Source organism: Aphelocoma coerulescens, chromosome 4A, assembly GCF_041296385.1.
Source record: "Aphelocoma coerulescens isolate FSJ_1873_10779 chromosome 4A, UR_Acoe_1.0, whole genome shotgun sequence".
Lineage (NCBI taxonomy): Eukaryota > Metazoa > Chordata > Aves > Passeriformes > Corvidae > Aphelocoma > Aphelocoma coerulescens.
In genome coordinates, this window is record NC_091018.1 from 5,786,700 (window position 1) to 5,810,247 (window position 23,548).

General features: G+C 52.3%; 1 protein-coding gene across 5 annotated transcripts in view; it reads right to left on the reverse strand.

Annotated features, from left to right (window-relative positions):
• The window catches only part of EDA (ectodysplasin A), a 61,517-nt gene extending 39,978 nt beyond the window's left edge, over positions 1-21,539 (reverse strand). For all 5 annotated transcript variants that reach the window (XM_069015106.1, XM_069015105.1, XM_069015107.1 and 2 more), the window contains exon 1: positions 21,191-21,539. In XM_069015106.1, the coding sequence (XP_068871207.1) occupies positions 21,191-21,469 (279 nt within the window). In that variant the 5' untranslated portion in view covers positions 21,470-21,539. The remainder of the gene's footprint in view (positions 1-21,190) is intronic.
• Between the last annotated feature and the right edge of the window lie 2,009 nt (positions 21,540-23,548).

Sequence of the window (23,548 nt, forward strand, 5' to 3'; positions counted from 1 at the left end):
TAATCCCTTTAATAGCAGCTCTGCTCCCCGTTTCCCTCCTGCCCCTGCCCAGACACGCTCCCAGGCTGAGCTGCTCTCCCGGGCTCTGATGTGCAGACACAGAATCCCGCACTCACAGGATGGTCTGGGGTGAAAAGGACCCATTTGGGGTCACCTTTGTCATGGGGCACATCAGCTGACCAGGGATAGCAAGCCAAAAATTCAGTCTCCATTGCCTAAACCAAAAAAATCTCACTCCAGCCCCCCCAAACTCTGACAACATTGTTCCCAATGTGTCATTTCCAAAGAAAAAGAGAAGCCAGGAACTGACAGTAAATACAGGGAGAATATGTTCGTAAAAACCACTGCTAGAAAAAACAAATTTCAAATTCAAGTCCTGTGCCTCCGACATGTAACAGCAGCTTATCATGTTACCAAAACCCTCTAATTTGAAGTGAAAAAGCCCTCAATCACATAATTATCAAACTGCAGGCATTAAATTCCATGTCTTCCCTAATTTCACAACTTTTCTTTTGTTAATCACTGATTAACACCACAAACCCCAGCAGAGGGCCCTACCTGGCCCTTTACACTACAAAGCAACTGAGAAGAGAGGGAAAAAGCTTTATTGCTGCTTCAAAATCTCCAGTTTGGGCATGACAAATCCCTCCCAAACCAGCAAAGTTGTGCTGTTAGCAGGTGCTGGCACAGCAAGATGCTTCTTCTTCCCAGTTTATCCCAAAGTCAAACAACTCGTGCTAAATTAATTCTTATTTTCTGTACAGCCAATGCTCAGCACCTGCAGCATCTGGTGGGTGAAGGGCTGGGTTTCTCCTGGCAAACCAACCCAAGTAATCAAATAGGGAATAAAAATAATCCTAAACGGACACGAACCTCATGGATCCTTGAACTTCTAGAGGTTTAGTTGGGAAAGAGTGAGAAGCAACCAGTGGAGCAATAGGAGGCGGAGGTAAAGACAGAAATGCTTTAAAAGAGAGAATAAACCAACATGGAGAACACTCTGCTGCAGTGACAGGAATTAATTAATTAATTTAAAAATTGAGTTTGTGCATGACCTGCCCAAGAAAATGTGATTTTCAGCACTCTTCCTCGAGGTGTTGGTGCACACCAGCTTTATTTCTTTTAAAAAGTTGCTTTTAAGTTCACTTATCTCAGTTTTTCCATGTCCTCTACACAGGCAGGTCCTTGGTGGTGGTTTTCATCCTGATCCAAGAGGGATTTCAGGAGGAAATCCAGGAGGAAAAGCCACTTTAAGTTTATTGAACTGCCCAGGGGCTGGCAAAGACCTGAAGCTTTCAATCTGTTCCATCACCACCCCAATTTTCATCCTACAAACCTTTGGGACAGAGCTTTTTTGACCTTTCTAAGCTTCAAAACCCAACCTGTTGGGGAATATCCTCTACAGCAACGCCTCACTGAGGAAATTTTGGACAAATCCCTTGGGATGCAGAGCATGAACCTGTGGATCACCCTCCAAACCCCAACTCTGCACCTCAAAGATCCAGAGAGAGACACAGATGTGTTAAACTCTCAGAGTTTATTTTCTGACCAGAATTCCTGCTGGATCAGCTCCCAAGAACCCACAGGGCGCAAATCCCGGCAGCCCCAACACCAGGGAACACGTGCTCCCCCCCACTGACGTCTCCAGCAGCTCAATCCCAGCTCCTGCACCACCCCAAGCCTCGGTCCCAGACGCTACAAATTAGTTCTGACTATACAAATCCCAGCCATAACACCAAACCCCAAATCCCAAACAATAGAAGGGAATCTAAACCTCACCCAGAGACCATTTGCTCACAATATAATTTTTTATAATGTTTGCTGCATAAATCAGAGCAGAAGTGGCCTGGGTTTGATGACTTCATTTGGGGGTGGACACGGTGATGCCTCTTTTAGTGCCATAAAAGACTTTTCCACAGCCACCTTGTGTGCTCTGCACTAGGAGGGGATGTACTGCCACAGGAGCCCCTGGAAAATGCCTCCAGCCCCTCAGGAATGGCTGGGATACAACACAATTCCCAACCCCTTCACCCACAGGTCAGCCTCAGGTTGACTGTCCAAACTATCATAGAATAATCCTGGAAGGGGTTGAGTTGGAAAGGACCTTAAAGCTCATCTCGTTCACACCTCCCACTATCCCAGCTTGCTCCAAAACCTTGTCCAGCCTGCCCTTGAACACTTGCAGGGAACACTCCCATCAATCTGCCTCAATCCCAGCCCCACAGTGCCTCCAAAACAGTTGCCAGAGCATGGAAAACTGGAACAGATGGACAGCGAAGCCACCATCCTTCCTGCACGTGTGCTGCTGGCATCGGCTGACGCAGGATTTCGGGACACCTCTCCCACCCAAAACAGTTGAGTTTCCCTTCAGCAGCCTGGTCCAAGTGAAATCTCGGCTTTCTCCCGAGCTGCTCCAGCAGTTTGGGATGCCTTTTTTTCATTAAATCCCTCCTTCCAAGCTGAGAGCTTTTCCTAAATTTAATTTGAGTGAATCACTTTCTTGCCAAAGGAAAAAAACAAATCAAAGGTTTATTCTGATGCTATTGAATTCAATGCCCGCAAATTTAATTTCTATCTGTACTTTTGTTTAAACATTTTATGGTGTTAATTACAACAAACCATGCAAATTAGGCTGCCAGTGGAATAAAAGGCCTGTTCTAACAGATAATAAACAGCTCTCAACCATAAGCTCATTAAGATGCTGTTCAAGTGCGTGCTCTGACTCCCAGGTTGAGATCAAAATCTGCATCCGAAAAACAGGAGGATCTTTGGGGCAGCACAAGCTGCTGGCACGGAATGTTGCATTCTTTCCAAAGGAAGATCCTGGAGCAAGAGGATGGTCTGAAACCCAAACCCTCAGGGTCTGGTTTGGGGCTCCAGCAGAGCTATTTCAGACAGGTACCATGAATCCTACACACTATTCCTGATTATCCATAAGCATCTAAATGCCACACTTGGTGCAAATAAATTATTTTTTTGGTTGAATCGTGGACATCCTCCAAGCCCTGCTGCCCTGATCCCCCCCTTAAATCCATAGGGAAAACCAGCCAAAGTGTCAGACACATTCCTTGCAGTCCCTGCAGGAGAAGCTCAGCACCCTTCTGGTCTTTCACAAGGTCCCACTTTGACCACCCCAAAGGGGGTTGGAGCCCAACACGGAGCAAGGAGATGCAGGAGGGATGGAAAGACCCGAAATGGTTCTGTCTTTACAAAACCTGGGAGAGATTCCATGGACACGGAGTGAAGTTTTCCCTGGCGGCTGCAGGTCAGCCTCAGGATATGCAGGATTTTGAGGACATCTGGTTGATCCTCCCCTTGTGATCCAAGAGCCTGGCAGAGAGGAAGGTTTCCTGCCAACGCACTTGTGGGCCTGATACGCTGCTGACACGGAGCCAGACAGGACTTACCACTTCCAACCAGGAGCAGGTGATGTGCTGACAGGAATCCCAGCAGCCAAGGCTTGACGGGACCCTGGTCTATCCCAGGGCAAAAAGCTCAAGCAGCCATGGCACACAGACACCAGCAGATCCCACAGGGATGTGGGAATATCCTCCCACCCAGGAGCAGCCCAAGGGGCAGCTCCAAGCCCTCACCCTGCAGAGGGATGGCTGCAGCCACAACCCGGGAGGGATGGGGAGATCTGGAAAGGCATGGAAATATGGACAGTGAGCACGAGAAAAAGCTTTTCCTCACAGGGAGTGAGACAGGAATGTGAACACCTCAGTCTGTGCTCTGGACCTCACCACCCTGAACTGGGATCCATCTCCAAACTGGCCAAGCACCAAGATCCTGCCAGTGCTCCTTTCCCTCCTGCCTTCTGGAAGGACGCCAGTCCTAATGCCAGACGGAACTGTCCTCCTGATCCTCGTGAGATGCAACCTCAGCCTGAGGAACGTCCCTTTACTCTGGGCTCATCCAGGGAGGAGGATGGGGAACGTCTCCATACTGACAGCTCCCAACATTACAGTCCCCATCCCACTTTCTGCTGGAGGCCGGGTGTGTCTGGAGCTCAGCTCAGCAAGGACAAACAGCTTTGATGCTCAGAGTTTGCTCCTACAGGGAATTATCCCCCCTCACTACCTGGGAAATGAAGTCATTAAAAACACCAATCACGAATCCAACAAGTTTATCCTTAACACCACCCCTGGCTGTTCTATGGATTCAAACCATGTCCTACCTAAGGAAAAAGATGGATTTACCACGGAGAGGAGACCACCACTCACAGCCCCTTCAGGCACCACCTCCCTGCTTTCCTCGGCAGAGAAATCCTGGGCAGAGCACCTCCAACCACAGATGTTCCAACCACACATCTGGCACATCAATGGCTTTCCTCGATCCCTCTGCATGGACAGCGACTCCTTGATCTCCTGATTTAATACGGATTTCAAAACAAAGCACAGGCAGGTGTTTCCCTCCACAGTTGGGCTCTTGGCTCTGTTTGAAAGGCCAGAAGAGCTCAGAGAGCTTTAGGCAGAGCTCTGGCTGGAGCTGGTGGCTCAGGGCTGTGCTCAGGAGATCCAGCTGGAAAATGTTGGCTCAGCCAACTCTGCCACTCTGCCCACGAAAGTTCCTCGGTATCAACATCTTCCCATTTACAAATGGGGTGAAACTCTCCCCAACCCAACCATCTCCTGCTGCTCTTCTGGGCTTTTCCTGTGTCCAGAGGAGAGAACGGAGCTGGGAAAGAGTCTGGAGCACCAGGAGCGGCTGAGGGAGCTGGGAAAGGGGCTCAGCCTGGAGCAAAGGAGGCTCAGGGGGGACCTTGTGGCTCTGCACAACTCCCTGACAGGAGGGGGCAGCCGGGGGGATCGGGCTCTGTTCCCAGGGAACAGGGACAGGAGGAGAGGGAACGGCCTCAAGCTGTGCCACAGAAAGTTCCATTGGATATTCGGGAAAATTTCTCAGGGAAAGGGCTGTCCAGCCCTGGCACAGGGGTGGAGTCTCCAACCCTGGAGAGGTTTAAAAGCCATGTGGATGTGGCACTTGGGGACATGGTCAGTGGTGGCCTCAGCAGTGCTGGGGAAGGGTTGGACTCGATTCTAGAGGGCTTCTCGAACCTGAATGATCCTGTGATTGCCTGAAACAGAAAATGAGGCCAAATCCAAGGAAAAAGGGGGCTTTGAAGGTGAGCTGGATGCACAGAGCAGCACTGGGCCCTTCTGGGGCCACTCAAAGGTCTGGAGAAGGTTGGGGCAGATCAGGCCAAGGGTGCATGGAGGGGTGAGATGCCTCCAGCTCCCATTCTGGAAACATAAGCCTCATTTATCCTTCCGGGAAAAGTATGGGCAGCCCGAGAGAGGTCTGGTAGGTTGGAGCTACAAAAGAGAATGGCAAAATACAGCCGAGAAGGAATTTTCCATTCAGCATTAATTAGTTTCCATTAACACCCAATTCCACGGCTCACTTTTAGAAGAAAAGCTCTTTTGTTCCACTTGCAAGGGCTGAAAAGGGCAGTGAAGGGCTGAAAACGCTCCTCCCAGAGAAAGGAGAAATATCAGGGTTCATATTCCTGATATTCCTGGGGTTTGAAGATGTAGGGAAGTCACTTAAACGCAGAGTTTGGTCTCCTCCTGCCAAGTTATGTTGTCATCAATATAGGAAATTCCAGGGAAAAGCAGCAGCCCTATGAGCATCCTCAGTACTGAACTCCTTCTGTACTTTAGGATAACTATTTGCAAAGAGTCTTGGAATGGTTGGAAGGGACCTTAAAGCTCATCCAGTTCCACCACTTGTCATGGGCAGGGACACCTTCCATCAGACCAGGTTGCTTCAGGCCCTGTCCAACCTGGCCTGAAATATTTCCAGGGATACAAAAGGAACATCCCATACTTGGAACAAGGAAGGAAATCCAGTAGGATCAGATTAATAAGGAAATAAACAGAAAGGTGATTCTGCCCATCTTCCCTAAAGACCAGCATTCCAAAAACTGAAAAGAAGCAAATGCTGAGGGTTTCCACCCCTCATTCCAAACCCTTTTATGCTGGATTTGAGAGTTTTTCAGGGATTTCCAGCTACGTGCAGTGCAGGGGATGGGAATCTCCATTTCCAACCGAAGCGGCAGCAGCCGAGCCCGGGCACGAATAAAGAGGAGCAGGGAATGCTCATCCCATTTCCCAGGCAGCTCCCACAGGACAACCCAGGAACACAGAGCTCAGAGCCCCTGAAGACAACGTGGGGCTGGAAGAGGCAGATCCTCAACCCCTGGGTGCCCCCCATCCCTCCCTGGGGCGGGAGATGCCCCACGGGGATGGGGGCTCAGGAGGGACAGGGACATGCAAAGAATGGCTCAGGAAGAACAGGGATGTACAAGGAAAGGCCCAGGAAGGACAGGGACACACATGGAAAGTTTCCACATCTGCTCCCACAGCCCAGGCACATCCAGCAGCTCCCACTCCCTCCAAACCCCGGCATGGGGGCACCCCAATCCCTGGGCACCCCTGGAAAGCCACCAGGCACCACATTCCCTGCTCTGCTCCCTCCAGCTTGGCAGGTTGCACGTATCCCTGCGCTTCTACACAGCTCAAAATCTGCTTTGTTAGGGGTTTGGGGTTGGTGGTTTTTTTGGTTTTGAGGGGTTTTTTTAATACTATGTTTAAAGTTGTATATTGTTCCAAAGTTTCCTTGTTTCATGTCATTGTTTGTTACTGTGTTTGAAAGTTGGCACATATTTGTTCAATTAAAGATTTATTTGCACTATTTGTTGAATAAAGATTATTCTTGCTAAAAGCTAAATAAAGTTTCATAAAAACTCACACGTCCCATAAACAAAATACAATGTCCTTTCCAAAAAAGCGTTGCACAAAACATTTCAAAATCACTCAATTCATTAGACAATAAATCCACACACAAAATAACCAGGCCTTGCCAGAATACATCATAAAATCTCATTACAACACTTTCAGGCCGGGGCTTCAAAGCAGGAACACAAAGGCTCCACCAACCCCTCGGCCTTGAAAAATCGCCGGCGGCGTGGCCAGAGCGAGTCCCTGGCACCTCCCGAAAGCTTTGGCACCTCCAGCAGCACCCATGGATGCCAAATCCCTGCCTCCCGGCCGCTCCGGGTGGCTCCCGGCCAGCGGGGCCCCGCCCCATCCCATGGCCCCAGCGTGGTCGGAGTGGGGGTCCTGGGCATCACACCCCAGCTCTCCCAAACCACGGGAGCAGATGGAGAGCAGGGCTTCCCAAATCAGCACCACACCAGCCCCTCTTGGCACTAAAGCAACAGAAGGAGTTTCCAAACCTGTGGATCCATCCAGATCCCAGCTGGGAGGGTCAATGACCAGGCTGGTGACGGTGACAGTTGCAAGGTGAGAAATAAATCCTTGAAGTTTGAGATGAGGTTTGGGGCAGAAAGTGCTGTTATAAAGCTGTTAGGGAATTCCAGCATTGGAAAAGCATCCCTGGACTCAGAATCGCTTCCAAAGGAAAATGGTAGCCCCGATGGTTTGGTTGGACCTGGCACCATGGCAAAGGCACCGGCAGCACTGGCCTTTGTCACCCCCAGGGCATCTCAGCCTGGCACAGGACAGTGGCACTGCCACCTGCTCATCACACCAAAACCAGGATCATGGAATATCCTGAGTTGGAAGGGACCCCCATGGATCACCAAGTCCAGCTCCTGGCCCTGCACAGACACCCCAGCAATCCCACCCTGTGCACCCCTGGGAGCTGTGTCCAAACGCTGCTGGAGCTCTGGCAGCCTCAGGGCCGTGCCCATTCCCTGGGAAGCCTGGGCAGTGCCCGACACCCTCTGGGGGAAGAACCATTTCCTAAAATCCAGCCTAAAGCAGTTTCAGGTAAACATTCTCTGCCCCCAAACCGAAGCTGTGCCATCACACACAATCCCTGTCCCTGAGCAATCCTGGTCCCAGTGCACAGGAACATCCGGCTGTGAAAAACTGGCATTTCCATTTACAACTCCACAACACCTTGATTCTTCCCCCAACCAGAACCTGGACTTTGGAGAGGTTTTGGGGTTTGTTTCCCCGGGTTTAAGTGCCGAGGGCTCCCAGAGAGCGATGGCCGTGCACCGGCTGCGCTCCCTCCGGCGCAAATCCCAAACTTTATGGATGCACTTATCCACTCTCCTCTGAGCAACAGCTGTCCATGTGGATTTGGTTAGCTGGGAGCAGCTACTCCACAGCGGCGCTGGAAGAAGCCCCCTGAGCCCAGGAGCCCACAGCAAGTCCCAAAGGAAAGGGATGATGGAGCATGAAAGGTGATGGCAGTGCCCCAGCCTGGCCTGGCTGCGTGTGACAGAGCACCCAGGCTCTGCTGAGCAAGGAAAACTCTGGAATAACGCTAGGAAGGACCTGCTGAGAGAGAGGGATGAGGCTATGGAATCGCTTTCCAAGAAAAATGGAAGTGGCGCTGGCTCTGCTGCCAAACAGCGAAGGGGAAACTCAGGAAAGGAGCAGAAAAGGGGAGTGGGATGAGATGATCCTTAAGGCCCCTTTTGACCCAAACCATTCCGTGGTTCCACAATTAACAGAGACCACAGCATGGATGCCCCATCGCCTGAAAACCCAGGACACATTTTCCACCTGGAAAAGCTCCCTGACTTCATTAAAATCAGCTGCTATAGCTCACACCACAGGAGGAAGGACAGGGACAAAGGCAGCCAAAGGACAAAGACCCTTGAAATGGGTCTTGGTGAGAAGATCCGAGGCACACAAAGGTTCACAGGGTTAAAACTCTGCTTTCTCCTGCCTTTTCAAGCACATAATCACTTGCTTTAGTTGCTAGAGATGCCTCCCTCCCAGTTCTTGGGGAATATATTGTCTCAGCAGGCAGAGGGGGATGAACTCATCGTGGTTTCCCAATCCTGACCAGGGGCTCTGCGAGCTACTGGCAATACATATAATAAGTTATTATGCAAATAAAAACTGGACCCGGCCAAGGGAAATATGCTGGCTCTTCAAGTCCCATCTGCATCCCAGCAAGGATCTCAATGAACTTTAAAATCCTTATTGTCACCACAATGGGCAATATTATATTCTAGTTTGGATCTGTTCCTTCGGAGCATTAGCTCTCATTTGGAGATATTTTTAGATTTTCCTATCCCACTCCTCATTATGAAACACTGAGCTGCAGATTGATTTATTTCTTAAAAGCAAGTTGCTGTTTTCCCAATAACAGATTTAACAAATTTGTTCCACCTGTTCAGCTATGCTTCCAATGTCTTTTTTGTGGTTTCATTGAAGTTTTTTTTAATCCAAACCTCAAAGCCTCTAAACTCAGCATTAAAAGACAAGCTCAGCATCATCACTACCACTCACAATTCAAATGCTGCTCCAAATTACTGCAAGCTTTCATTTGTAAGTCGATACAGACACCAAGATTATGGAGCTTAATGGCTGTGGGCACAAACACACGCTCTTCCAAGGGCATTCTCCTACTGGAAATCCTGCCTTGGTGGAGCAGGGACTCGCTGCCTCAGCCCCTCCATCCTCCTCCCTCACCCCGGCTGACCCCAGCCCCCGATGGCAAACAGAGCTACTGAAACAGAAATTAAATCATCCTGTATATTAAATAATCCTATATTCACCAGAGCCCCTCCAGTCCAGTGTTTTCCATCATTTTATGGAGGAAGCTGTGGCTGCCCCATGCCTGGAAGGGTCCAAGGCCAGGCTGGAGATACATGGGATAGTGGAAGGTGTCCCTGCCCATGGGAAGGGGACGCTCCCATCTTGACCCCCCCCACTGCTTCAAAGAACAGTTCATTTGCTTGAACAACCTCTTTTTGTGCAGCCTTAATTCACAAGTGACCATGAGAGAAGTCTCAAAAGAATAATTTTTAGCTTTCCCAAACCATTCCTCGGCAAATATTTTAGGAGCAACATTTCAGGGCAGCGATTTCCTGGTGGGTGACGGGAATGCACAGGTGTGCGCAAGAGCTGGCCAAAAATTCTGCTTCATTTATGGGCAAATGGTTCCGTTATGGAGATTTCAGGGGGAAAGAAGAAAACAAGGATCCTGCAGGGAATAACCCAAGTTCTTCCAAACGGAGCATGTCAGCACTGTGCAGTGATAGCAGAAACCTGAGAATAATCATGGAATCATTCAGGTTGGAAAAGCCCTCTGAGATCGAGTCCAACCACTCCCCCAGCACTGCCCATGTGCCCAGGTGCCACACCCAGCTGTTAAATCCTGCCAGGGATGGGGACTCCACCACTCCTGTGCCAGGGCTGCACAGCCCTTCCCATGCAAGGTGTCCCTTGAAGCCTCTCGACCAACAAAGCCCAACCCTGCTGATCTTCCGCAGATGCAACAATCGGCACCTCCTGAGCAGCCTGACAGGTTCTCCTTCCCCATGGACAACAACTCTGGCAGATCTTGGCGGAAAAATCCACGAGGGGCCCAAACTCAGCCAGCCCAATGAGCAATTCCTGATCTCCAACACGAGCAGCGCCATTCTCTGGATGTAAAGATAAACCGAGTGACTTTTCATCCTCCTGCAACTCCAGCTGCCACACACATCTCCACTGGCTCCCAGTCAACAAAGCTCCTTAAATCACTCACCCTGTGGGGTGAAGCCATGGCTACACCAAGCCCAGCTGAACCAACCAACCTAAAAGCCACCACAACAGAAGCTGCCGGGGACACAGGACCAACAGGGCATCGCAGAGAACATGGCCAATCTCTTCCATCTCTAAACCACCATAAATTTTCCCCACAGAAGTTCAAGATCTTCAAACCCAGAGAAGTGGCCTTAAAAAAACCCCAAACATCCAAGCAATTGCCCTGGGTTTTGTTCCATCTCAGGCACCCGTCAGGCTGACACGTCCCAACACGAGAGCCCAGAGGCCAAAAGGGACACAGGGACATCCAGCTCAGACACGGCTCCTCCTGCTCTCAGACCTCTCCCCGGAGCACAATTCCCACCACAACCAACCTCTTTATCAGCAGGAACATTTCAGTTGGGTCCCTTTCGGGGTGAGACCAAAAGTAGAGACCAGGGAAGGCAGATTTCTGGAGCAGCAATAATTCCAGCTCTGTTCTGGGGACGGCGGGCATATTTCATGGGAAGATGTCAGCTCCTCACATTTAATGCTGACGCTGTCATTTGCCCTTCAGCGAGAAGAAAGGCATGTAAGCAACACAAACCAAACTGAAATTTCCCCATTGCAAAGCATTCCTGCCAGGAATCACAATCCCAGTGTCATGTTTCTTATGCCCTTCCTTCCACAATAGCCCTTGAAGGCCGCACTTCCAAAGTTTTATTGCTCAGAATTCCACATGCCAGAGTTCACAGAGCATCCTGGACACCCTCTGGACCAGTTTCAGGCCAGTGCCTTTCTGTATCAGAGTGAACTCAAGGGGAGCAGCTGGATCAGGACCAACATTACCACTTTGTTCCTGATGTTTCGTGTCGAAGTGCCCCCCATGTCTCACAAATGCAGTTTTCCTTCATTCTCCAAACACACACAACGACCAGGACAGAGGGGCTGGTGGATGAGCACGGGACACAACACCCTCACAGAGACATTTATTCCCATTTAATTCCCCTTTATTACCATTTAATAATACTTCAGACCAATTCCAGCCCCAGCACAAGGGGAAACGCAGCTGGGGTGGGGGCTGAGATGCTTTTGGGGTCCCAGGCTGCCCTTCCCAGAGTCAATTTTTACTGCCCAACCCAAATGTTCTCCTTTAGTTGTTTCTAACCTACCTCTTCACCAGCCTCTAAGAGCCTCACAGAAGTTAAAAGTTAAAAGTTAAAACCCTTCCAACACCAGTGTTTTCAAAACTCTGATTCAGGCACTATCTCACCACACTTGGCCTCGCTCCAATTAACCCCTAAATGCCAAGGAGTCAAACAAAAAGCAAAAATAATTTATCTCCAAGCTGCATCTGCTGACAAACCCCGAAGTGGGGTTTTTGTTGCTATTGTTCTCCAGGTTTGGGCTTTTTGAGCACTTCATGATAAGAAAATTGTTCGGTAAATATGTCAGGAGCCCTTCCCTGTCAGCCGTCATCGCCTCAGGGTGTGATTGCTGTTCACAGACATCAAAATTTTTGCTATTTGCCAGATTTCAGAGAGCAAACTTGGATCCCCTGGGAGATACCTGGCGCTGCTTGTGTGCACCAGCAGCAGGAATTTTTAACTCCTTCAGTACCTGATGCACTTGAAGCCACACGGGATCTTCACAGGGATCTGACTGAAGGGTGCTGCTCCAACCACCCCATGAACCCTCATTAGCAGAATTATCATTTATAAATTGGGGTTTCAGCATCTTCAGAGATGGGGAAAAAAGTTTTGAGCCAGAAGGACCCAAGAGAGAAGCTCATGGTCAGCAAGGTGGGTGGACACCAGCCCAGGGATCTCTGGGAATCTTCCCCTGAACCCATCTGCACAAATCCAGGCTCAGAAAGCCTTTTTTAGGAACAAGCTCTTAAATATTCCAGCCAAAATCCCCCCGGTCCAACATTTAGGTACCAGATGAGAAGAACTTGAGTTATTCTCAGCTTAACGTGACACCCAGCCCTCACCTCAGCAACGGGATTGCAGAGGGACCTTGCAGCCCCCATGTGAGGTGCTGCTGTCTGGAATGGGGTGAGGATGGAGGGAAGGGGATGAAAGCATCGCTGGGAACCCCAGATTCCAGATTACTTCCAAACAGCCCAGTTATTCCGAAAAGCAGGAGAAAAGCTGCCCGGCAGCGAAGGGAGGAAAGAGTTGACAGCTCCTTGCTGCATCCAGCGTCATTTTCCTTGGCAAATCCAGGCTGTTGTTGGAAACGTGCGCCAGACGCCGGGATTGGAGCTGAGTCTGCAGGAGCAGTGCTTGGGATTTAACACTTGAAGACCTCAACTTCCCAGAGCTCATCCTGCAGCTCCATCCCAGCCAGGACATGGACACAGCACATCTGGAGTTGCCCAAGCCCCGCAGCCTCACAGAGGAGTGTGAACGACCTGCCGAGCAGCTGTGTTTAAAGTCAAATCCTGCTTTTATTAGGAATGTACTGGCTCCCAGCACTCCTGGCATTGGCACAGGGATTCTCCTGCCCCTCTGCTGCTGGTGCTGAGCCCAAAATAAGAACCAGCCCCTGGAGACAGGCGGGAGATGCACCGGACTGAGTCTGGAGTGCTGGATTCCATACAGGGGATCCAGGGATTACATCAGACAGCATTCCTGCGGGTGCTGAGCATGGAGGCTCTCCCATCTCCTAAGCAAAACCCACCCTGCCAGCAAAAGGTTGGGTTTTTCTCTTGGTTTCAGCATCTCACCACACACAGAGGCCAAGCTCAGCTGAGCCAGGATTAGTGCTGAGCTCCCAAGGCTCAGATGAAGCTTTCAGTTCAAGGACTTTTCCTGCACACATTCCCTTTCCAGAGAATGAACCCCAGGATGGGTTGGGTGAGAAGGGACCTTAAAGCCCATCCCATCCCACCACCTGCCATGGGCAGGGACATCTTCCACTAGCCCAGGGTGTTTCAAGACCCTTCCAACCTGGCTTTGGACACTTCCAGGAATGGAACAGCCACACAACCCGTGCCAGGGCCTCACCACCCTCAGAGGGAAGGATTCCTTCCCAATATCCAGTCTAATTCAACCCTCTTAGTTTAAACCCATCACCCCTTGTCTTTTCACCACCAGGCCGTGCACAGCCCAGGAATCTGTGCAGGAGCCATGTTCTGAGCCAGAACAACTCCTGCCAACAACATGAGAAAACCCCAAGTTGGCAGTAAAGATAATGCCCAAAAGAAGATTTAATAATCCTTTAAAACTGACAATTAACAGCTTTGAACTTTGCCTTCCTGCCCCCCTAGAAGAAAAACCTCCTTTTGACCTTAAAAATCTGCCAGAATTTACACTGACAGCACACAGAGGTAATTCCTGGTGGCTTCCCTTACCCTTGGATGGGATCTCCCCCCTTCCCAGCAAGAGTTAACACCCCAGACAGACGGAGCAAGCACCAACAAGCCCATCCACAGCCCCAAGGCAGCCAGCTACTCATTGAGTTCATTATCACTCAAAAGATACAAACAGCTGCAGTAGAAAACCCAACTCTTTCCTTCATCCTGCTCTCTAAATGCACCTCATCAGCTGCCCATCCAGCGATTCCTTGTTTGATCCCATTTTCCCGCCATAGGTTACGTTTTATGGGAAAACGTGAGAATTCAAGTTTTCCAGGCAGAGCCTTCCTGCAGCCACAGGAACAGCAGCAACTGCAGTGAAAAATTAAAATAAACCCCTCATTTCTGAGTCTGAACTGCTCCTCTTGGGCTGGCAACAGTTCCAGCTGCCAGCTTTAAATGCCTTATCCTATTTTCTTATCCCATGGGAAAATTAGAATAAAGTGCTGGTTAAGGGTAGCTCAGCAACTTGTTTGCAAAGTTGAAGGAAATAATTGCTCCAAAATGATTTCCTGGATTAATTTCACAGAGCCCAGCACGTGGAGAGGATTGGAAGGATCACAGAGGTCTGTTTAGGCCATTAGTGCCTGCCCCACATCCCTGGCCCCACACTTCCCTGGGAAACCCGGGGAAAGCCACTGCTGCCTCATGGATCAGAAAATATAAGGAAGAATTCAAAGATTTAGTTATTTTTAGAAAATAAAAATATTATTATCAAATAAGAATGAGATTAAAAAATTGGTATTTGATTTTTTTTTTTCCTGGACAGGGCACTCTGATCTTCTCAACTCTCTGGGAAGGAATGCCAGCATTATCCAATTAGAATAACAAATGGAAAAGGGAGAAGAAACAACAGGGAAGATGCCCTGAGAAGCTGTGGCTGCCTCATCCTTGGAAGTGTCCCAGGCCAGGCTGGAACAACCTGGGATAGTGGAAGGTGTCCCTGCCCATGGGCAGGGGATGGAATGGGATGGGCTTCAAGGTCCTTTCCCACCCACACCACGCTGGGATTCCGGGATTAAGCAGCACAATGGGGTCTGTTCAGGACAACCCGACACAGCAGCTCCCCAGCCCTCCCACCTGCAGGTAATTTACAACCACAAAGCCTGTACCTACTCCCAGGTGGATTTTACTTCCAGTGCCAGCTCATGGAACATCGTCCCTGTCTCCCCGCTCCGAGTGCTTTGTGCCTGGGGAGAGGCTGAAAGCCCAGAGGTGACAGGAATTGCAAAGAGCGATTAAAGGACAAAGGCGACACTCAGGGACAGCACCCCGCTGGCCCGGCACGGGATTTAACCCTGGTGTCACACAGGGATGCGATTTAACCCCTGGGACACCGGCACTGTCCAGGAGGGGAGCCAGGAGGGGCCTGAGCTCCCAAAGGCCAAGCCAGAGGCAGCTCTGGCAGGAGGCGACTCTTCCTCAGCCCTCTCCTCCTCCTCCCTCCTGGGAGCATCCAGCAGCTCCCAGCCATTGTGGCCATGTCCTGCCACAGCAGCAGTGACCTCAGCCCCGTGCAGCACAAAGAACCCCTTGCACTCTCCACCACGGCAAAGCCACATCCACAAAGTCACTGCCACAAAGCCACCGAGCAAGCGGCTCCCACCACGGCAAAGCCACGGAACGTGGACCCTCCCCATGGACATAAACCCGCACACGATGGACGTGGACCCTCACATCATGGAGCACAGACCATCCCCACACCCCACAAACCCTCCCCACAGACATGGACCCTCACACCAGGGACACAGACCATCCCCACACCCCACAAACCCTCCCCACGGACCCTCACACCAGGGACACAGACCATCCCCACACCCCACAAACGCTCCCCACGGTCATGGACCCTCATACCAGGGACACAGACCATCCCCACACGATGCCACCTCATGTCACACAATGCCCGTGGCTGCAAAGCCACACAACTCAACCCCACACCGTGCAATGAATCCCAAACCTGACGGGATCCTTCCAATTCAGCAGATCCTGGGATTCTACTGCAAGAGCCATCCCCAAGGAGCGCATCTCAGCTCCATCCCCAGAGCTGAGGTGCAGCCAGGCAGGAGGATGCCGGCAATTCCATTTGGAAGATGTTACAGGGCTGGCACCCCATCAGTGGGGTCCTGCATCATTAGGACTTTGCACTTACAACAGCGTTTCATTTGGGCTTAGGGAAAGAGCTCGTTTCCATCCACACCCATCTGGGAGTGATTATTCCTGCTGTAGTAGCATCCAGGCCCGACTGGCATCGGCACCATTAGCACACAAATCCAGAGTTTAACGAGAGAGTGCTTACCACTGCAACCGCCCCATAAAGGCATTTAACCACGGCAAAACTGCAGCCAAATCTCCCTCTTAACCATGGTAAAAATCGCATCCCTGTAACTCCACGTTCGTGCACAATGGATCCTGACAGATTACACCTCTTCAGAGACACACTTCCCACTTACTCACCGCACGGAGTTTACTCAGTGCTTCGCATCCCCCAAACCCCCCACAGACCGGTACCTTCTGCAGCCAGACACCTCTAAAAATAACAACCTCCCCAAGTGTTGAAAGATATTAAAATATAAAGCCATTAACATATAATAAGACTGGAATGAGAGCTCCGCATGCTCTGAAGCTCTCAGGGTTTGGCTTCCAGTCAAGAAAAATATATTGGATTAGTCTGAGAGCAAAATTAGGGTGGTGTGCAGTTTAATTAGCATTACAAGACACTACATGTGTATGGGAGAGCAGGGAAGATTTATGTTATTATGTGGTAAGAAAAATAATGTTAAAAGGTTAAAATAATATGGGGTTGATACAGCACTATTTACTCTGGGGTTAAGGGGAAGATAACTTTGGAATGCCACTGAATGCTGTTAAAAACCCAGGTTTGAGGGTTCGCCAGGGAACTCATCAAAAAATTGTGGAAAAACCCTGCAATTTGGTCATGGATCAGTCAAACATTTACTCTGGCAACAACACTCTCCATCAAGGAACTCAGTAAGTGCTGATAAAACATCCTGGTCCTCACACAAAGTCACAGTTTTTATCCTTCATGGAATGAGCAGAAAATAGAAATGAAGGAACGCCAGCTCAGCTGTGGAGGAGACCGGGGAGCAGAAGGAAAGGCACTCTTGCAGCACCATAAATCTGGGAATAAGGACTTTGGGAAGGTCCTGACTGAGCTGAAGATGCCCCTGCCCGTGGCAGAGGGTTTGGACTCGATGGCCTTGAGAGGTCGCCTCCAACCCAAACCCTTCTGTGATTCCACAGCTCCCAAGGACCAGCTGGGCTGTTCCCACACAGCCAAAGGTTTCTCCTCAAACCAGGAATTCACCCCTCAGGACACGCAGGGATGCACCTCCAGCCCTCGGGAAGAGCTCCCATTGTATTTAATCTCCCAAGGGATGCAGCACACCCCGCAGCCACTGCCAGCTCCTGCCACTCTGCAGCATCTCAACAGGAGGAGTTCTGGACTGAAGCCAAATTTTGCATGGAATATTCATAGGAACAGCAGCAGGAATACGAGAATTTGAGTTGTGAATGAAGGTAACCAGAGCCGAATTTGCCATAGAGCTCTGCCGGCTCCCTTTATTACCCTCTGAGAGCTTCCTCTAGCTACAAGCACGGCCACAAAGCGGAATTTGAGAGAAAACCCACCATGAGGCACAGCCCTAATCACCATCTTTCCTCTGCACACACCCAGCCTTTCCCTAACCCAGGATCAGAGCCCCTGAAATCCCAACACGTGGGCCCTGAACAGGGATTTAAAGGTCTGAGCCCACAGGACCCAGTGCTGAGGCTGCTCCTGGAGAGGCCTTTCCAGCACGAGCTCTGCTCAAAGCTTTCAGCACGTTGGGCAGGTTTCAGCTGGGATACAGGAACCAGACACAGGGATGAGGACGCATGGATGAGCTCCAGGTATGCTCAGGGCGGGAGAAGCCTCTGAAGCAGCTTCAACACTTTTAGAGCCTTTATGCCAATCACACCAAGTGCTGTCTCTTATTCTGGAGCCAGAATTGACAAAAAAGGGCAAAATAACTACAATTTCACAGTGGTGAGGGAAAAGAAAGGAAGAAATTCCCCCCTGTGAGGGCAGTGAGGCCCTGGCACAGGGTGCCCAGAGAAGCTGTGGCTGCCCCTGGATCCCTGGAAGTGTCCAAGGCCAGGTTGGATGGGGCTTGGAGCAAACTGGGATAGTGGGAGGTGTCCCTGCCCATGGCAGGGGGTGGCACTGGATGGGCTTTGAGATCCCTTCCAGTCCAAACCATCCTGGGATTCCATGAAAGCAATGCCCAGGTCAGGAATGCCGATGTAGGCACTGCTCCAAAGTGGGAACATCCCTCGTTAAAAAGGTGTAAAGTGGAGACTGAGAACAGACACCTTGGCACCGGGAAGGTGAAATGCCAGCAAGCAAATTGCTGCTCAGCACATTTTTTTGGATGACTCAGCAGCTCCTCTCCCTCCCCCCACCAGCTGCAAGTGCCTCCACAATTAGTTTGACAAAACAGACGGCATTTGATCCCATTCCCGGGCTTTGGCAGTTTTTATCCCCATCTCGGGACACTCTCAGGGCACTCACTTCACCCAGCATTGGCCAAAAACGAAGTTTTGGTAGAAACGTGGCACGACACTGATTTGGTTGGAGAAAAAGCATGGGAATGATGCTCTGCACAGCTCAAATATAGCAAGGATGATTGGATGATTTTTTGACAGCAAAACACGATTTAATTTAGGCCCAAACCCCTCTAAAGGGACACAGTGTCCTGATGTGGATCTCTGCAAGCAGAGCCCGCCTGACAGAATCCCTCTCCCATCCCACAGCACACCCATCCGGAGGAATTATTTGGATTTTATACCACCAGGCAAGGCTCCACCGCTCCCCAAACCCTCTCTCACACCTCTGAGCCACTGAAGAGTCAACGAATTAAAGCAGCTCTAACAAACTCCTCATCTCGCAGCCAATGTGGTGATGCAACACCCGGCGGGTTCTGGGACAAAGATGTGGAACTACAATGCCTCAACCTCTGCCATGAAAATCTGCCCTTCTATCCCAAATGAGTTACATATTTGGATACCCTGTGAGATAGGGAAGCGGGGCGTTATCGAGCTGCCAAATCTCACTCCTGTCATGAGGTCATTTCTGGCACGCAGCCAGGTGAGGTTTCAGCCAAAATCTCAGCGCTGACCATCACTCCCCATCCTTTCCCCCGCACTCCTCTTCCTCCTGCCTCAGGTCAGGAAGGGGGGGGGGAACAAAATAATTTAAAAATGAATAAAAATGGGTCAGGAAGAGGAGTATCTTTTGGGTTTAAATCAGCTTGTACAATCACGACACACACAGTCAGCACTCGGCCTCTTCACCGAGGACACCTCAGCAGCTGAAGGACTTTTGAGGGCCCACATGACAATGGCCACTGGGATGTCGGGTCCCCCTCAAATGAACCCTGACTCTGACCATGGTCCCCAGGAGAGAAATGTCATTGATCACATCTCTTGAATTAATTATTTAGTAATTTTGGCCTAATTTATGCGACCATCACATATATGGGATCACACTTTGGGTTTATCAGCAGCGCAGCTTAGAAAAGCTGCCAGGAACCCCACTCGTACCCCAAAGCTTGATGATAACTTGCTAAATAAAGCTGTTTGCAAAGCCCTCGTTTCACTGCTTTAATCACTGAAGGGATGCACTCACAGCACCCCAGGACACCCAAAGTGCTTGTATTAGCTGCACATCGACTCACGGCAGAAAATCAGCGAGACACGGGTGAGCAGCACCACTAAAAATCGCATTAATCACTCGTTGTCACAGCAGCCGTTCCCAACCGGAGTGGCTCGGGACGCTCAGCCTTCCTTCCCCATGTCCCTACTACCAGCAAACTTTCTCTCCAATCCAACTGCTTCAATGTGCCCCAAAGAATATTTCATCTCAAGCCTGACAGGCCAGATGTAGAATAAAGAAATAAATAATTAGCGTTACCTTATCTGGAGTCCGTCAGCTGCAGCGAGCGACGCTCGGAGCTCCGTCCGCATCCAGAGACAAATTATCTAACGCTGTAATTTATGAACGCCTCAAGTATTTGCCCTGGTATTTCATTATACACTCGCTGGAAAGAAGAGCTCGAAAGCCTAAACAGATCCAGCACGATAACATGAAAGGCACTCCAGCCGCGCGCTATTCCAAGACAACCCAGGAATCCCAGCACGACATCAAACTGCTCCGGCTCCCTCTGTGTTGACACGGCTCGAGGGGCAGCGAGGGGAGAGTGCAGAGCGATGACCCGGGAGCTCGGCTTCCCTCCGGTTCAACGCTGAACTTGGATTTATGATGGGAAGCTGAGGGATCCAGGCAGCGAAGGAAGCGCAAGCCCGGCTTTCCCGGGGGCAGCCGAGGCCGGCGCGGCGGAACGGCTCCCGCTGCCAAGTGGGAGGAAGAGTTCCAAACTCGCCGCTTTATCAAAGCTATTTTTGTCCTTCCCCCCACACACTGATAACCAGCGAGGCGAGGACCGCCGGGGTGCCGAGGCAGGGCTTGGCATCTCCCCCGAAACCCCGCTGCGACTCCGCGGCAAAGCCACCCGGCACCTTGGGGGAGCGGGCCATCCGCTCGGGAGGCTCGGAGGGGAGGAAACTCCTTCCTCCAGCTTATCCTGCTCGCAGCGAGGTTTCGTGCCTGGAAAAAATGAGCTAAGTTTGCGAGCGGAGGCCCCAGCTCCGCTCCGGCTCTCCCAGAGGCTCTCGAGACAGGCGACCCCCCCAGGGGCTGGGGACAACCGGGAGGCTGCTGCCCACCTGTCCTGCACAGGCTGAGGAGCTGCTGCGGGGGGGACACTGAGGCATCACCCAAAAGGTGTACCTGGGTTGGGGGAGAGTTGAAATCACGAACCCAGCGCAGGAGGAGGAAGGGAGGGGAGCGAGCGGAGGCCGTGCGGGACCGGGACCCAGCGCCCACGGCGGGTGCGGGGCCGAGCCGTGCGGGGCTCCCCGGCCGCAGCACCCCGCGCCCGGGGGGTCCCCGCAAAGACCGGGGTAGAGCCGCTGCCCCCGGCCAAGGCTGGGCTGTCGGGACACACGGCGGGTCTGTCGCGATAGGGAGACGGCGGGCAGCAGGTGGAGCGCAGGCGGCCCCGCAGCCCGTCACCCCCAGCCCAGGCGAGCTCCCCCCACACTTCACCCCCGCACCGAGAGCTCGGGGCTCTCCCCCTTTTTTCCACCGAACACCCCCGAGGGGCCGTTCCGAAGCGTCCCGGGGCGCGACACCCGAGCGCGGGCATGGAGCCGGGGATGGCCCCGAGCAGCGCAGAGCCCCCGCGGTCCCCCCGCCCCCGGCCGGACCCACCTGCTGGCGCCGCTCCGCGCCCTCGGCCGCGCGCTGCGGGCGGCCCCCGGCCGGGGCTCCGGGCGCCGCCGCCGTCCCGTCCCGGCGCGGCGGGGCCGCGGGCTGCGGGCCGCGGTCGCGGCGGAGCTCGGAGCGCAGCTCCAGGTAACAGCCCAGCGTCAGGACGTGCAGCGCCAGCGACAGCGCGAAGAAGCCGAGGAAGAGCCGCCAGCTGCCGCCGCCGCCGCCGCAGGCGCAGCCGCGGGGAGCCGGCGCCGCCGCCCTGCGCTCCGCGCCCATGGTGCGCTCGGGCGGAGCGGCGCGGAGCGGCCCCAGCGCTGCTGCTCCCGGGGCGCGCCGGGCACCGCGGGCTGCGCGGCCGGGCCGCCAGCGCCCCGCCAGGGGGCGGGGCCGAGCCCGCGGGGGCGGGGCCGGGCCGCGAACGGGGCGGGGCCTGGCGGGAGCGGGGCGGGGCTCGGCCGGGGCAGCGCCGCCTCAGCGTCCGGGCGGGCAGGGGCGGGGCTCGGGGCGGGCAGGGGCGGGGCCTGGGCCCGCCGCGGGGCGGGGCTGTGTAGATGAAGGGCGGGGCCGCTCTGGCCTGGAGCCACGCCCCGCTGCGTGCCCTGCGATCCCGGTCCCCGTCCCGACCCCGGTCCCCGTCCTGACCCCGGTCCCTGTCCCTGTCACCCTGGTGATGGGTGGGCCCGTGCTCAGTGCGCTGCAGGAGGGCCCCGTCCCGCTTCCGACTCAGGTCCCAGTCCCGGCCGACATCCCCGTCCCGATCCCAATCCCGGTGCGGACGGACCCGATCCCGGTCCCGGTGACCGCAGTCTCGCCAGTCTCTGTCTCTGCAGCCAGCGGAGGATGCCAAACGCCACCGACCCCGGGCACGGGCAGCGTTGTCTCCGCTCTGCCGGGGACACGGCCGAGCACGGTGTGCCCAGGGGTCTGCTGTGTTTTGGGGCGGCTGTCGCTGTCTTCTCCAGCTTTTTAAAGATTCATTCTCAGTGCTGGAAACTAATGGAAGGTGGAAAACAGCCTGGGAAAGAGTGAACCAGAGGGAGGAGTGGGTTTGGAGAGGGAACCATAGAATCACACCTGGCTTGGTTTGGAAGGACCTTAAAGCTCCTCAAAAGGAGTCGGCAAAGCCTGTGCTGGTTCTATTCCCAGTCAGTGGGTTTAATTGATAGCGAGAGGGATAATGAGATGAATAAGGTGCTGTATGATGCTCACAGGCCGCCAGGAAATTTGAACTCAGAAATTAGAAATGATCTGAACAAACTCGAGAGGTGGCCTGAAGAGAAGTGAAAGGAAAGAAAGGATTAAATAAAAGGTGTTAATGGCAGCAGAGGAGGTGGCACTGCAGAGGAGGATTCCAGCTGCTTTTGGAGGATCAGATAATGCAGAGCAGCTCAGCAGCGCCGGGAGACATCAGAGCCATCCCCAGATCTCCGGGAAGGGCCCAGCACCAAGCAAGGACTGTCGCCAGCACATCCCTGGGGTGGGCTCCTGGTGAGCTCCCCTGAGTGGGCTCCGAGAGCTGGGTGGTCCCATGCCAGGTCTGTGGTCCCAGACCCTGGGGGCAGGGTGAGTTTCCCACAAGGCTGTCCCTTCCAAGTCCTGGAACACATTGTCTGGGAGTTTGTGGGGTCTTCATCCTACAGATCACAGCCCTAAAGGATCCCGTGGTGGCCTTGTCCTGCCTTTGGGGAGGAGGATGACCTCTTCCAGCCCTTCCTGGCCTTGTTTTCCTGCAGTAGGGTTTTTTCCTATAAGTCCTGTGTCATAGACATGGAATTCCATGAGAGTCTCTGTTTTCATTTAAGAACGAAATGTTTCCCTAATATTTGGGAAGAACAAAACTGGAAGCATTGAGCACTGCCAACCCCAACAACCGAGGAGCAAAAAGCGAATAAACACAAATGAACCCTCTGTTCAAAACCTTGCAATTATTTTAGGAACATTCATAATTATTTGAGTGCTTAGGGTTGTTACTGGTTTTCATAGAATCACAGAATATCCTGAGTTGGAAGGAACGTGCAAGAATCATCAAATCTAACTCTTGCACCACCAAAATCCTGGTTTTCAAGATGAAAATCCCAACCCCAATCCTACATGGACCTACCCACACTTGCAGCATCCTCGTCCCATTTTCCAGTCATTTATGTTACTTTGAAGGTGAATTTTAGTGGTCAGGTCAGCCTGGGGCTGGGTCAGGGAGAAGATGTGAGCTCTGCATTCCTGCCTGGATCTCGTCGGGGATTTAAGCCAAATCCTCAAATTGAGGGATTTCTGCCTCCTAGAGCAGATCAGCATCCCACTGATTAAAAAGGAATCCCATGTGATGATGGAATTAATATGTAATTAATGAGTGGGATC